General features: G+C 42.3%; 1 protein-coding gene across 4 annotated transcripts in view; it reads right to left on the bottom strand.

The window, feature by feature from the left end:
* The window catches only part of CELF2 (CUGBP Elav-like family member 2), a 527,802-nt gene that overhangs the window by 295,573 nt on the left and 219,056 nt on the right, over positions 1-13,173 (bottom strand). The window contains exon 1 of one of the 4 annotated variants that reach the window (XM_060160109.1): positions 9,178-9,308. The exons of the other annotated variants lie outside the window; for them this stretch is intronic. Within the exon in view, the coding sequence (XP_060016092.1) occupies positions 9,178-9,251 (74 nt within the window). The 5' untranslated portion in view covers positions 9,252-9,308. Of the gene's footprint in view, positions 1-9,177; positions 9,309-13,173 lie in introns of those variants that run through there. 4 annotated transcript variants of the gene reach the window in all.

Raw genomic sequence — 13,173 nt, 5'->3', positions numbered from 1 at the left:
ACCACAAAGCTGTAAAACACTTAGGTTATAACTCCTCTCCCGACATTAGCTTCACAATAATTCTGGGGCACAGGTAAGAAGCGTATCTTATTATCCTTATTTTCTAGATGAGGAATCTTGACAGGTCACCTGAGACTTGAAAGGGGCATGGAACAAGTCAGAAGACAAGCCAGGAGAAGGCAGGAGACTCCTGTTGAGTAAAGGACCCTTAGCCTTCAAGGATGACCTTCTAACGCATTGCTGGAGAGACCATAAAGCCATGTCGCTGGTGATGCCATTCTGTTACACACAGCAGATCTCGACGCAGGGCAAGCGTCCCCGACAAGCAGAAATGACCCACGAGGAAGTTCTAACTCAAGGTTAAAACTCAGACATAGCCAACAGAATTTAAATGGTTTCTATACAAAGAACAATCTTTCCTAAAATCTTCCTGAGAGAAAAGAAGATTCTGTGGTAGGGGCTCAACTAACAGGGGAAAAAAAAAAAAGCTCTGCTTTTAAGTCTCCTCTTCAACACGGTGCTCTGTGAGGGACCTGGAAACACCGGAAGTAAGTAGAAACCTGCTCGGAAGTGCTCTAGTAATACAGAAACGGAAGAAATATCATTGCCCATCAGGAGATGCTGGCAGCAACTTTTTGCCGTCGAAGAGGAAGACAGAAGTAGGAAAAAAGAGGAAAATATGGGCTTTTTGTGAAAAGAAAGAAGTACTCTGACAGGTCGCATTAGAATGTAAAATGCAGGTGACTTAATATTATTGTCTCGAGATGGAGCTGCCAGTCGTGTTAACCAGCCAGCAGGGCTTGCGTGTTGCCTTTGAATCCTGATGCCCAGGCAAGATGGCGGGGTGGACCCCGGGAGTCACAAGGAAGTTTGCTACAAGCACGAACTGAAGGGAATAATTGCAGTTGGAGGCCTCCTGGTGACAATTTTGAGAAGGCAAACACAGCTGCAGCACAGCCAAATATAGCGGGCCAAGACAATGACATCCATAAAGTTAATCATTCGAAATATGCTGCCCTTCTGCCCAGCCAGAAAACTCAACACCCCTCTATAGCCTAGGAAGTCAAAATGTAGTTTTATGCACAGAAACACACAGCTGTGCCAGTGGAATTTACTGCAAGTGATGACCAAGGTGTTTGGACGCTGTCCTCCCTCTCAAGGCTGTGGTTCTGAGAGCTGTGCTGTAGACGGATGTGGCCCCTTCTCTTGAAATTTAGGAAACTGCTCAGAAGAGGGATAATTAATGGGGCTTAGAGAAGCCCACTGAATCTTAGAGAAGATTCAAATAAAAAAACAGAAAAGATATACATCAGGAAAACCTAGGAAAGGCAGAAAGAAAACTTCAGGAAGAGCTGTTCTGTTGATGACCTAAAGAAGCCTGAGTTAGGGTACAAAGAATCAGGAGCGCTGAGTCAAAGCATAACAAAATGAATACCGTTAGTCCGCTACCAAAAGCTTTTTTTCCTTCCTTACGCTTTTTCCTATTATCTTTCACTTTTGTTATTCCCCAAAGATTTTTTTTCCAAGGAGAAAATGAAATGTCAGATTTCAGCCTGCATTTGCTTCACCTGTGTGACACCCAAGGTCTACTCTGGAGATGCACAGAGAAACAACTGGGTGAGAGGTGTGCATGCACGTTGAAGAAGGTTTACACCAATTTACCTCCTTACAGCTGCACAGATCTCCCATAGCTTTAGCCTTTTTAAGATGTTCAGTTGATGTGTTGGAGTCCCACTAGACACAATCAAAATTTTGAGTTCTCCTTTCAACAGCGATAGGAAGCTATGGGATAATGGCATGGACCATACAAGATGGCGGCAGCAGGCAAGAAGCACACGGTGAGGAATTGGGTCTGGTGGGCACCAGCGTGTCTGCACGAAAAAATATCAGTGGAGGGTCTACCGTCAGGCTTCTGTGAAGTCTTTCTTTCTTCCTACTTGAAGCCTATAGGGTCTTGACAGTAGCAACAACTCAACTGCAACTGAGAAACGTCCCCAAGTCTGGGGACTTTGTGGCAAGGAGAGAAAAGCCACTCAACTGGGTGGGAAGAGTCTCAGCTTTTCACCCAGAAATTATGACAGAACCATCACAGTGACCCTCTTTTCTGTCCTTTAACAAAAGCTACTCTGAGGTTCTGGGCCAAAGAGTCAAAACAAAGACCTAAGAACTACTTCTAGCAGTGTCACTAATATGAGGTACATCTTTGGTGAAGATGTTAAACCTTCTTGAATCTTAAACGTTCCAGTTATGAACGTAAGAATCCATTAAACACATGTTACGTTGTACACGTATTTCCTAACTTTTAGAGCCAAAGGCCATTAAATGGAAGATATTTTAAGAAAGTGAGGAATTATGCCCAAGCTAGTTTTCCATATATATATTTCACCTATGTTTACATACGTATGTATATATACATGTGTGTGCACACATTTTATATACACGTTTACAGCCAGGTGAGTAACAAATTATTCTCCTCTTTTAGCCTAAAGGACCAACTGATTTTGTGTCACATAAATGTGATACAACTTTCCTGTTATTGGGGGAGACCAGGAGATAGGAAGACATCATTCAAGGAAAAGGATCTAAAATACCACCTTAAAATTTAATGAGGCCGGGACTTCCCTGGTGGCGCATTGGTTAAGAATCCGTCTGCCAATGCAGGGGTCACGGGTTCGAGCCCTGGTCCAGGAAGTTCCCACATGCACGGAGCAACTAAGCCTGTGTGCCACAACTACTGAGCCCATGTGCCACAACTACTGAAGCCCGCGCGCCTAGAGCCCATGCTCCGCAACAAGAGAAGCCACCGCAATTAGAAGCCCACGTACCACAACGGAGAGTAGCCCTCCCTCGCCGCAACTAGAGAAAGCCCGCACGCAGCGATGAAGACCCAATGCAGCCAAAAATAAACAAATTTAAATTAAAAAAAAATTTAATGAGCCCAAGTCCAGCTATGAACTCCCTTCTGAAAAGACATGAAAATTACGCCTTCCGGCATAAAAACATAGAATTTTCGATCCTAGTATGGAAGCTGAAGAACTATTCACTCCCATGACACTCAAAAAAAATTTTTAAAGCTGTGCAAAAATGATGTCAAATGTCAAAGAAATCAGCTGAAATTAATTGCCTTCTCTCTGAGGAGTGAGTCAGCACCATCATCTGTGAACCTCGGAAATCTTCAGTCCTGTTTGAGCCTATAAATGTCAGACAAAGCAGCTGCTGGGTTGGGGGAACTTGATTTCCATGGTCATGACAGAGCCATAAACAATCTCCCTGAGAAAGCAAACCTCTGACTTTTCATTATTAAGGCTTAAAATCCAAACACTTCACGTACCCCATTTTTGAAGCACTATCCCTATTAAAGGAATCCTGTATCTATCTGTCTCTTACCCTTCTGCTGCTGGAAAGGGAGCACAGATCATTTAAACTGAGGTCTCTTTCAAACAGGTTTCTTTATTTAAAATCTGACCTTAAGTAAATGGCCATACAAGTCCGGCAGAAAAGCTGAGAATAATAAACCAAAATGGTATTTTAGTCTAAATGCAGCCTAAACTTAATTTACATACCTATTTAGGAGGGAAAACTGGAAAAAAAAATGGGTCTAGTAATTTGCCAGCAAGTTGGCTCTGAGGCATTCATTCAAATGGAGTAATTAAAATTTAACCAAAAACCGAATTTGTACTCATCTGTCATTTTGAGAGCCATATGATTACATATTTATTAGCATTCCATTTTAAATCATCAGCTGGTTTTAAAGCGTCACTCTCAGTATCTGAACATAATATACAATCTGCAGTTCATAAAGCCGACTGTTCATAAAACTCCGGGGGTAGCACTGTGAAAGCGTAAATCTCAAACATGCTCACAAGGCATTTCAACCACATAAGTGGAATTGTATTTCTATAAAACCAGTTGGAGTAATCACTTTCTGTCGTGATTTAGAACAAATGGGCAGAGTGAAACTGCTGAAAATCCCCTGTATGTTTCCCCCTTTCTTTTTCAAGTCCTTCCGGAAGAGTCTAAAGCTCACAGTAAATGAAAAAGACAGTCCCAGGAGGAGATGGGGGGGGGTCCATCCCTTCACATCTAGATTCAGAGCATGAGAATACTGGATGGCACAATTAAACAGTGATGATGCTAAAGGGGGATAATTATTTTACAATTACCTGCGAGCATCACATTTACCGCGCTAAATAGTTTTTGTTTCCCACCAAGGTTTTTCCAGGAATGTGCAGCTCCGTTTCCCCTGAAGGTCAGCAAGAGCTTTTTCTTAAGGAAAAATAAAAATGCATTTTCTGCACTGCTACATAAGTAGCACAGCACCGTCGCTGGCTTCCTTATATTCCCCACCAGCTCCCTGATAGTGGAAACACACACAAGGGCACGAGAACGGGGAGGTGCTAAAGAACAGGAAATCATTCGTACTTTCCAAAGCCTCCCCCTTCTGCAGTTTTGTAGAACAAATATGACACTGAGAAATAGCTAACTCTTCGTGATGGCCTAATTCACCAACACAAAGCAAAAATCCAAGCTTCCCCTGAATAAATAAAACCCTCCAGTACTAACACTCTAAATTGGAAATAAAGACTTTTTAAGTTTGGGTGAGGTTCAGCATAGGAAGTGAAAGACATCAATGACTTTACTGATTTATCATTGGGCTCCTTGTAATGTGTTGAAAATACCCAGGTTTTCCACCGAAATGCAAATAAGAGATACTGGTAGTATAAACAGCTGTGGGGTTGGTTGCTACCGTGACATCAGACCCCCCCCATCATCCATGTCTACGTATAAGCCTCAACCATGATCACGTTTATCAGATTATTACCCGTCTTTTCAGGAGAAGGGAATGTGTTGAACCTGTAAGAAAACCACAAGGTAAGAGTAAGGAGAAATGAAAAGTCTGGGGATATATGTAAAAAAAGGAAGGAAACTGCAGCCTTTTATCAGAGACCAAATATACTATTATTATAGTGGTGAGAGCAGGGGTGGGGGGAGTACGTAACCGCTCGGAGATGGAAAACATTCTTAATGACCCCATGAACCACTAGGTTCATACCTGAAAATCTTATCTTCTTTTCATCTTGTCTCGCAAGGTTCTTATTCCTCCCAGCTCACCGCATCTCATCAAAAGATGCCAGAGTCATCTCAATCCAGCAAATTACAATTAAATAGCAATACTCAACAATTACAATAATATCTCTAACCCAGATCAAAGATAACATCAGTGTTCTAAAATGCCACTGTGGGAGGAGTTTTCGGTTTCAGGAAGCAGCTGATACTGAAATAGGCACTGAGAAATCCCACCTGAAAATACTTCTTTAAAAATTTCCTTAAAGAACCATACACACAGCTCTTCTTTTAGAGTCTTTGCATTTTAATTTCCTCTCATGTCTATCAAGGAATCGGGTGACAAATCTCAGTGCTCTATTTTATTATTGGTAATGGCATTTCCTAAATATACTTTAAATGCCATATGGAAAAAAAAAGGGAACTCAATGTCTTTGACCTTCATCTTGCTGGTACTCAGTAAACAAAAAAAAGTTTTTAATTAAAGTATATTCTCTTTAGCTCATTAGCATATGGAATAAGTGTGAATTTGAATCAAACAAGAGAGTGATCAATTCACTAATTTGAATCAAATTAGAGAGTCAATCCTGAATCGGTGATATGTATTTCCTATAATGCTCCATCATTCTCAAGCGACAATTATGGTTTCCCAACAAAAACAGTCCTCTCTTCTGTCGTCAACACATAAACATGCATTTATATAACACACGTGCGCACGCACACACACACACACACACACACACACAAGCAAACCACAGCTTTGCCATTTACTGCCTACGTGGCATGTGCAAGAATGTAATCTCAAGTATCACCTGTAAAATGGGTGCAATACCCACCTTGCATATCTACTATGACAGCGTATGTAAAGTGTCCTGGTACATAGCAGGTATTCAATGAATGACTCATGTTCTTCTCATTTTAGTGGGGAGAGGGAAACGGTAATTACACTGCCTTCTTGGACTGGTCCCATTGCCCCTCTACTAGGTTCTTCATCTATAAAACAAGGCGGTCTGGTGAGATGGTCTCCAAAGCCTCTTCCAACATTAACAATTATGTCCCTAGAACTGCCGTCCAGTTTAATTAGACCCTGATAGACATCTTTCCGGTTATCCCAACTTGGGAGGAATCAACAAAAAGGTTAATGCACCAAGTTGACTCAGGATAACTTTTTCTCCTTGTCAGTAAGGTTACTCACCGAATGTGAAAAAAATAAGATTTCGTATTAATTTACTGGTAGCTTCTCCTCAGCATCTTATTCTAACATCACAAATCTGAACTCACATGTTTAAAGGTGCATTCATAGATTTTTCCACCTGTAATTTCCCCATTCCAAGATAGCATGTCTTAGATTTTGTTTAAAATTTGTGTAAAAATTCAAAAACATTAAAAAAAAAGGAAGCCCAATGCATACATACGATCATTCAAAAGGTGAAACAAAGAAAGACACTCATCCCCGACTCCAATACAAAACCAAGTGCCCCAGTTTAGAACAGAATTTTTAAAATATCAGTTGTTTTTATTTTCATTATGCTTTTTTGCAAATGACATTCTATTTCATTACGCTTTTTTGCAAATGACATTCTAAACACAAAGACAACAAAACTTTGATAGTTAAGATTATTTAAAAGGTCCATTTCCATGTACAGTTTTGATGTTGAACATTTAAAACCCCAAGACTTTGAAGTCTATGTCATAACAATTCTATACCCACTACAGAGCCTTAAACGATCTGGGCTCTTTAAACACTTGATGGCTCATGGGGCCATGAAGCGTAATCATTTACCTCAAAAGCTATTTGTTCATCTGCCTTGAGGACTCAAACATATTACATCTTGCAAACTTATCTAATATATTCTTGGGGGAAAACGTCATTGAAAATATGTTCTACCGCTTTAGAAAATCAACACCAGAAAAGCCCTGTGCTTTATGTAAGTTCCTTTTAGGAACAGGCCAACAATCTAGCTGACGGCAATTTAGTCCGAATGGCAATATACCATAAACAACCACGGGTCCAGAAAACAAACCCACAAAGCTATCTTGGTGATAAGATATACTTCAAGTGGGTTTCAAGCATTTTCAACTTATCACATTCCTTCTCACGCACCCCTATTCCCCAAAGACAGTCTCTAACGTGAGTTAATTACAAACTCTTTTGGAAAACATGCTACAGTATTCTCAGAGCTAAGGAAACATAAAATCATTATCTTGGAAACAAATAATAAAGTTATCATTTACAAATCCTGTTTTTCTTTTTTTCTAGGTTCAATTAAGCAAGAGTTGACAAACACTGAAAACAATTTGAGTTTGATTCCAAAATAACTAACACATGGAAGAGAAGTAGGTAGAAGTTATATTAGGATTTGTCTAGCCGACTCCATCACTAAGACAAAAAGGCTCTATTCAGAGCAAACAGTTTGAATGAGCCACATTCATCCACCAAATGAAAAGGACAAATTAAACTTCCATAATTAATAATTTAACTGACAAGAGATAGCATCTTTCAGAGGCCATTAACACTTTACATTCAGAGAGTATTCTTAGCAGGTGACCATCGATTTAAAACCACGATCAAGCCAATTCTTTGGTTCGGCCCCAACTCTCTTACAGAGGAGAAAACACAGAACTTTCAAACTAGCTAATGTGCAAACATGTAATAAACGCCTATACAGATAGCCCTTTTAAGAGGAGGGAGAGGACAGAGATCTCTCAAAACAAATATCATGGGAACAGTACTAATCAAGATTACTTTCACAGAGAAAACTGCCAAAGGGAAATTCAATATTTTAATTTACATTATCTGATTATCTTAGTTGGGACAATGAACCTGATCATGTGTAAAAGCAAGTTAACATTCTTAATATCGACTAGAAGGACAATTCGCATTTAACAGACTTTCATCCCTCTCCCCAGCTTTTTTTTTTCTCTCTCCCAAATCCTAGGAGCTCAAATAATTGGCCACTGCGGAGTTTCTCAAGAATCTCTCAGCTCGTAACATTTAACATCCTAGAAAAAGAATCTTGCACCGTAGGGGAAAGTAAGTTGCCAGGGAAATGGATCATAAAGCTCAGAACGGCCTGAAAATTGCACAGGATAGAGCGAAGTGCAAGAATATGCATGTTTCTCTCAGGGTGTGTACAATAGGAAACATTTTATACCTACTCTTACCAAGGATAGCAGTCCCTTTTTCACTCGATTTATTGTAGCCTAGATTCACTATCACATTTCTTGCCTGACAAGAAACAACTGTATATAGTCCAAGTCTGAAATTGACACAGACCTTTCAGACCCACTCCTGACAACCTTCTAGTTCGTCTTTTCAAACACTCCTGAAATACAAGCAGATCCCATTGCCTTCAGAGTGACCCAGCTGATAAGAGAAACTTTCCTATCAAGACTAACGAGCCCAAGAAAAATTAGGCATATTTTCCCTTCCTCAGGAATCCCAGCTCTTGACTTCTCCCAATAAACTCTCTACTCTACTTTGCCGACGTGTAAAACAACCAGAATCACATTAATTATTAAATTATAGACTGCATATCAGACAAATCACCGTGATTACCTAAAAATTACCTCTAATTTCTGCAACAGAGTACACCTGGCTATTTTCATGCTTTATAATTATCTCCCCCCACCCTTTTTTTTTTCCTCCCCTCCTTCTACTCTCCCATCCTAAGAAAGCAATTTTTGCAAAGGGTAAGTCAGAAAAGCGAGCAATTTGGTAAGAAGGGATATTTAAATGGGCCACGAGAGCTCCAGCAGCCCCGAATTTCAAATGACACGAGCGTGCACGCGCGCACCCCACCCTGGGACGCCGCGCCACGCTCTCCTGTCCTCGCGGGCCGGACCCCAAGCCCAGACCCCGGGAACCCGCGTCCGGCTCGCCGGTCCACGCTCTCCACCCCACCCCGGGCACCGCGCCCCGCTCGCTGGTCCCCGCCGCTCCTCCAGACACGCTCCCACCACCCCGCGTCCAGCGCCGGCTCCGAACCACAGGGCGCGGCCGAACCGGAGCCACCCCCCGCGTCCCCGGGGCGCAGAAGCGCCACAGCCAACCCTCTCCCTCCGCGGGGCTCCGGGCCGGTGACCCGGAGGCGGCCGGGCGGCCAAACTCACATTCGGTCGGGAACTAGCAGGCGGCCCTCAACCATCATGTCCGGGAGGAAATCCAGCTTGAAAGCAGAAGTCATGTTCGCGGCGCGCGCTCTGCGCTCGGGTGCGGGGGGCGGCGGTGCGCGCGGCCGAGTGGCGGCGGGCGGCGCAGACGGGCAGGGACAGGTGCGCGCGGCCTCCCCGCGGCGGCCGCCCGAGCCGGCACTTGTCACATTCTCTCTCCGCGGCTCTCCGCCAATCCCCGCCGACAGCCAGCGCCCGGGCCGCGGGCTGCCCAGCGCCAGGTGCGGCGACCGGGGGCGGAGCTCCGTGCCCGCCGCGCCGCCGCTTAACCCCTGCGGGCCCGCACGCCCGGCCCCCGGGGGGAGGAGGAGGCGGAGGGACCGCCCCCTGGACAAATCGCCGCCCCACCCCCCCCCCGCCCCCGGCCTAGGTTCCCCGGCAGCCAGACACGCACACTCGTCCCCAGCGGTGACTCTGTCCGGTCCCCTATTTCCAGGAGCCTGGCATGAGGCCCGACTCACCCACCGCTTGTCGTGGGTGTAGTACCACCGTATTGCCCAAGGCCGGTGCACTCCACGAGCGCACCCAAACTCCCCAACTGAAGCCACGAGAGACAGTCATCACGGGGGTTTGTTTAAATGCTCCTCGGTGGGCTGTGCTCGCCAGTGTATGAACTCAACTGAAATAGCATTCGTGGTTGAGCCAAAGTAAATATCAGATAAACGGCCCAAGTGACATTTGCGGACTTTTCCGTGCTTTACAAGGAGAAAGATTCATCAGTCTCTGCACGATTATATTTCCTTTTGTATCATCTTGAAAACATTAAGAAGTACACGGGACTAAAATGGTGATAAATCACGTTTTCTTTTAAAACGATACATCACAAGTTGGTCATCTCGAAGTATTTAAATACAGTGATTAAAAACCAACAGTGGGGCTTCATGAAAAGAGTGTTAGGTCTGTAATGGCCATGAAGCTTAAATACTCATTTAAGATCTGTGACCGATTTACTAATAGGAATTGAGAAATAGGGCAGAATTCTCACAAAGAAGGGAGTTTAATTTTCCCAAGTGACTTGTGAAAATTCTTAAAAGTATTTTTATATGGTGATGTTCTAATCTGGCGCTCTCATCATTGTTTTGTTGCTCAGTTATTTAGATGAAACTGAAATTTTCACAATGTCACCAGTCTGTAAAACTTCTTTGTGGCCTATTTCACATTCTAAAGAAACCTCATAAATTGCAAACCAGAAGTCTTATAGTTTGCCTTTTATTAACCATCACTTTAAATTTTATTTTGAAATGACATCACACTTGGGGGTGTATTCACAGTAGTCAGAGGGTTAAACAACTAAGTCACGTGGAGTTAACTGTATCACGTGGTGTTAAATGTATCAGACAACATGGAGAAAAAATTGTTTTCATCTTTTCTCACCAGTTTCTTGTGTTATAATGAGAACTGATCATCTTTAGAGATTATGAAGAAAAATGGATATTTATATACCAATATTAAATCCACATATCAACCGTAGATCTAGACTTGCTGCATTGAGCAATTTGGAATAACAGGCCTGGTGTATTCAATTAAGTCCATACTTAATTGACTTGATTTCCTTCTTCAGCTGAACAACATATCTGGCTTTTGACCAAGATGGTTCTAATTCCAAGACATAGGGCTAGGACTAACCTTCAGTTGAAAATCTTGCCTTTCTGAGGAATCAGGGCTAGGTTCATAAAGAACTGAAAAACAGATGGGGTAAAATCAATTCTTATACCCCAAATGCCCCAACTCTTCCTAATAATACTAAGCTACATTTTTTCCCGACCCTAGCTTCTGCAGGCTGCCTTTGAAATTATAAGAATTTTGTTGGTCTTTCAATAACCTTAATAAAGTAATTAGCCAGATAAATGAGACAAACCTTGACAGTTCCTGATTTTCTAGACATTATTTACATAACTCCCAAATGTATATAAGCAGCTGACTCTATAATAAAACTATTTGAAGAACGCACTAACAGAACCGGCCTCCAGAACAGAAGCAAAACACAACTGCGTTAATCAGAAAGGAAAATATTTTCAAATCCGCTATGGACTGAAGCTCCATGTACATCTACATTCTATAAGGTAGAAAAAGAATCATTAACACATAGACTTCTGAAATATTTATTCTCTCTTTAATTGCATGTGAATTATTTGGGAGACACTGTAGGGAAGGCCTCTTACTGACTTAAGCCTTCTCAGCAGTTTGTTAAATTCTAGGCTCAAATCCCTTGAGGCAATAGTGGATTCAAAGCAGCTTTTAATCATACTATAAGGAGGGTGAAGAAGTATGTAAGTAGGTCATAGAGAAAGAATTACTAGTGCATAGGTTACTGCCTTATTTAACAACTACAGTGAGTCCCAGAGTTTTCAAAGCACATTTGCTTTTGCCATTTAAAGTTAGAAGCAAAACCAGGGTCAGATATAAAAGAAAACTCTAACATGAAATACAGTGACGAGGGGAACCAAGGAAAGCTTCTGGATGTAGCTGAGCTGAAATAGTTTGGCTGCCAAATACATAAATAATAGAGTGATTGCATAGGCACTTAATTTAGGTGCCAGAGAGAAACAAAATATACAAACACACACACACACCCTATAGGGTTTTGTTTCCATGATCACAGCACCTACACGAGAGCTGTTTTTAAAAATACAAATTTTAAAAGCTCTTGAGCTTAAAAACAAAAACACCCAACCAAATACCACCTGATGAAAAGCTTCAATTTCTCATCTGACTGCTTTGCCAGAAGGAAAAAAAAATCTCAAACAACTCGACAGGGCCCCCTTTTTTAATTTTCACGCCGTAACGAGCCATCAGGTATCATGTTTTGGCAGTCGGAATTATTTTGCAGACAGCTCGTCTGGGCCGCTGCTAAACACGTGGGGTTCAGTGAGGCTATTTTATAGCCAAGGATCTTATCAACAGCAGTGAAAGGGGGTGAGGCCATGAGCGAGCCCCCCTCCTAGACCTGACTTGGTAGGTGACACCTCTGTGTGCTGACATCCCTAGGGACGGGGCTGTGGGGAACAATGCAGTTTCCTCACCATTTTAGCTTCACTGTAGAAAAACCTTAAGCTCTTCCCGAAGCCCATCCCCCTACCATCCCTAATTGTCTATTTTTTTTTCTTTTTAATCAACTTGCTATTCATTTCCCAAACAAAAGGCAATTCAATAATTGGAAGCACTTCAAGGGAAAGTTTCTGAATGACCTCATTTTATATGAGGCCTTCTGAGGCAATTGGGTGCACTGTGCTGTTTCAGCACACCGCCCCCTCCCCATGCCTCATCTCAAACTGAGGTTTCTCCAGTGGTCATTGTTTGAGCACTGAATTATCACTGGCATTCTTTTAAAAAAAACCCAAAAACCTCTCCATAGAAACAGAATGCTAATAAATGTGTTTGTAAATGGAGTCACACTGCTCGAATGGAAGGTATCCGACTCCTATCACCCATCTTCATCAGTGAACCAGGATAGAGCCCCCTGACTATAGATCTTTCAACATTTTTGCACAAAGTTTATACCATAACTTAGAGACTGGAGTCTGATAGATAGTGATGCACGTTTATAACCCAACAGTTAATTTTCTTCTCCTGCAGACAGCCCTATATATTTTGTGACAAATTTCCATTTTTTAATTATTCCTATGCATAACGTCACGGGTTGCAATCTCTTTAAAAGCAGTAGACAGTCGGCCATGCAACTACAGATGTACTAATACTGTTCCATCTCCTCAAACAGCCACCTTCACAAAAGGGTTTTTCTCCCCTCACTCCTGGCTCTTTATTAAAAACTAGAATCCAAAACATCTTTCCCCATCACATTTTTAAATTCAAATTTTATTAAATAGCTGTTCCATTTTTTTTTTTTTAAAGCCAAGTGTACTGAGAGCTGTTTGGAGCAAGAAAGACAGGACCTAGAAGGGGGGGGGGGTTCCCATCACTGGGCGTTTTCCAGCC

Source organism: Lagenorhynchus albirostris, chromosome 1, assembly GCF_949774975.1.
Source record: "Lagenorhynchus albirostris chromosome 1, mLagAlb1.1, whole genome shotgun sequence".
Taxonomy (NCBI): domain Eukaryota; kingdom Metazoa; phylum Chordata; class Mammalia; order Artiodactyla; family Delphinidae; genus Lagenorhynchus; species Lagenorhynchus albirostris.
Note: the sequence above shows the minus strand (reverse complement) of the source record. Positions and strands in the feature narration are given on the sequence as shown.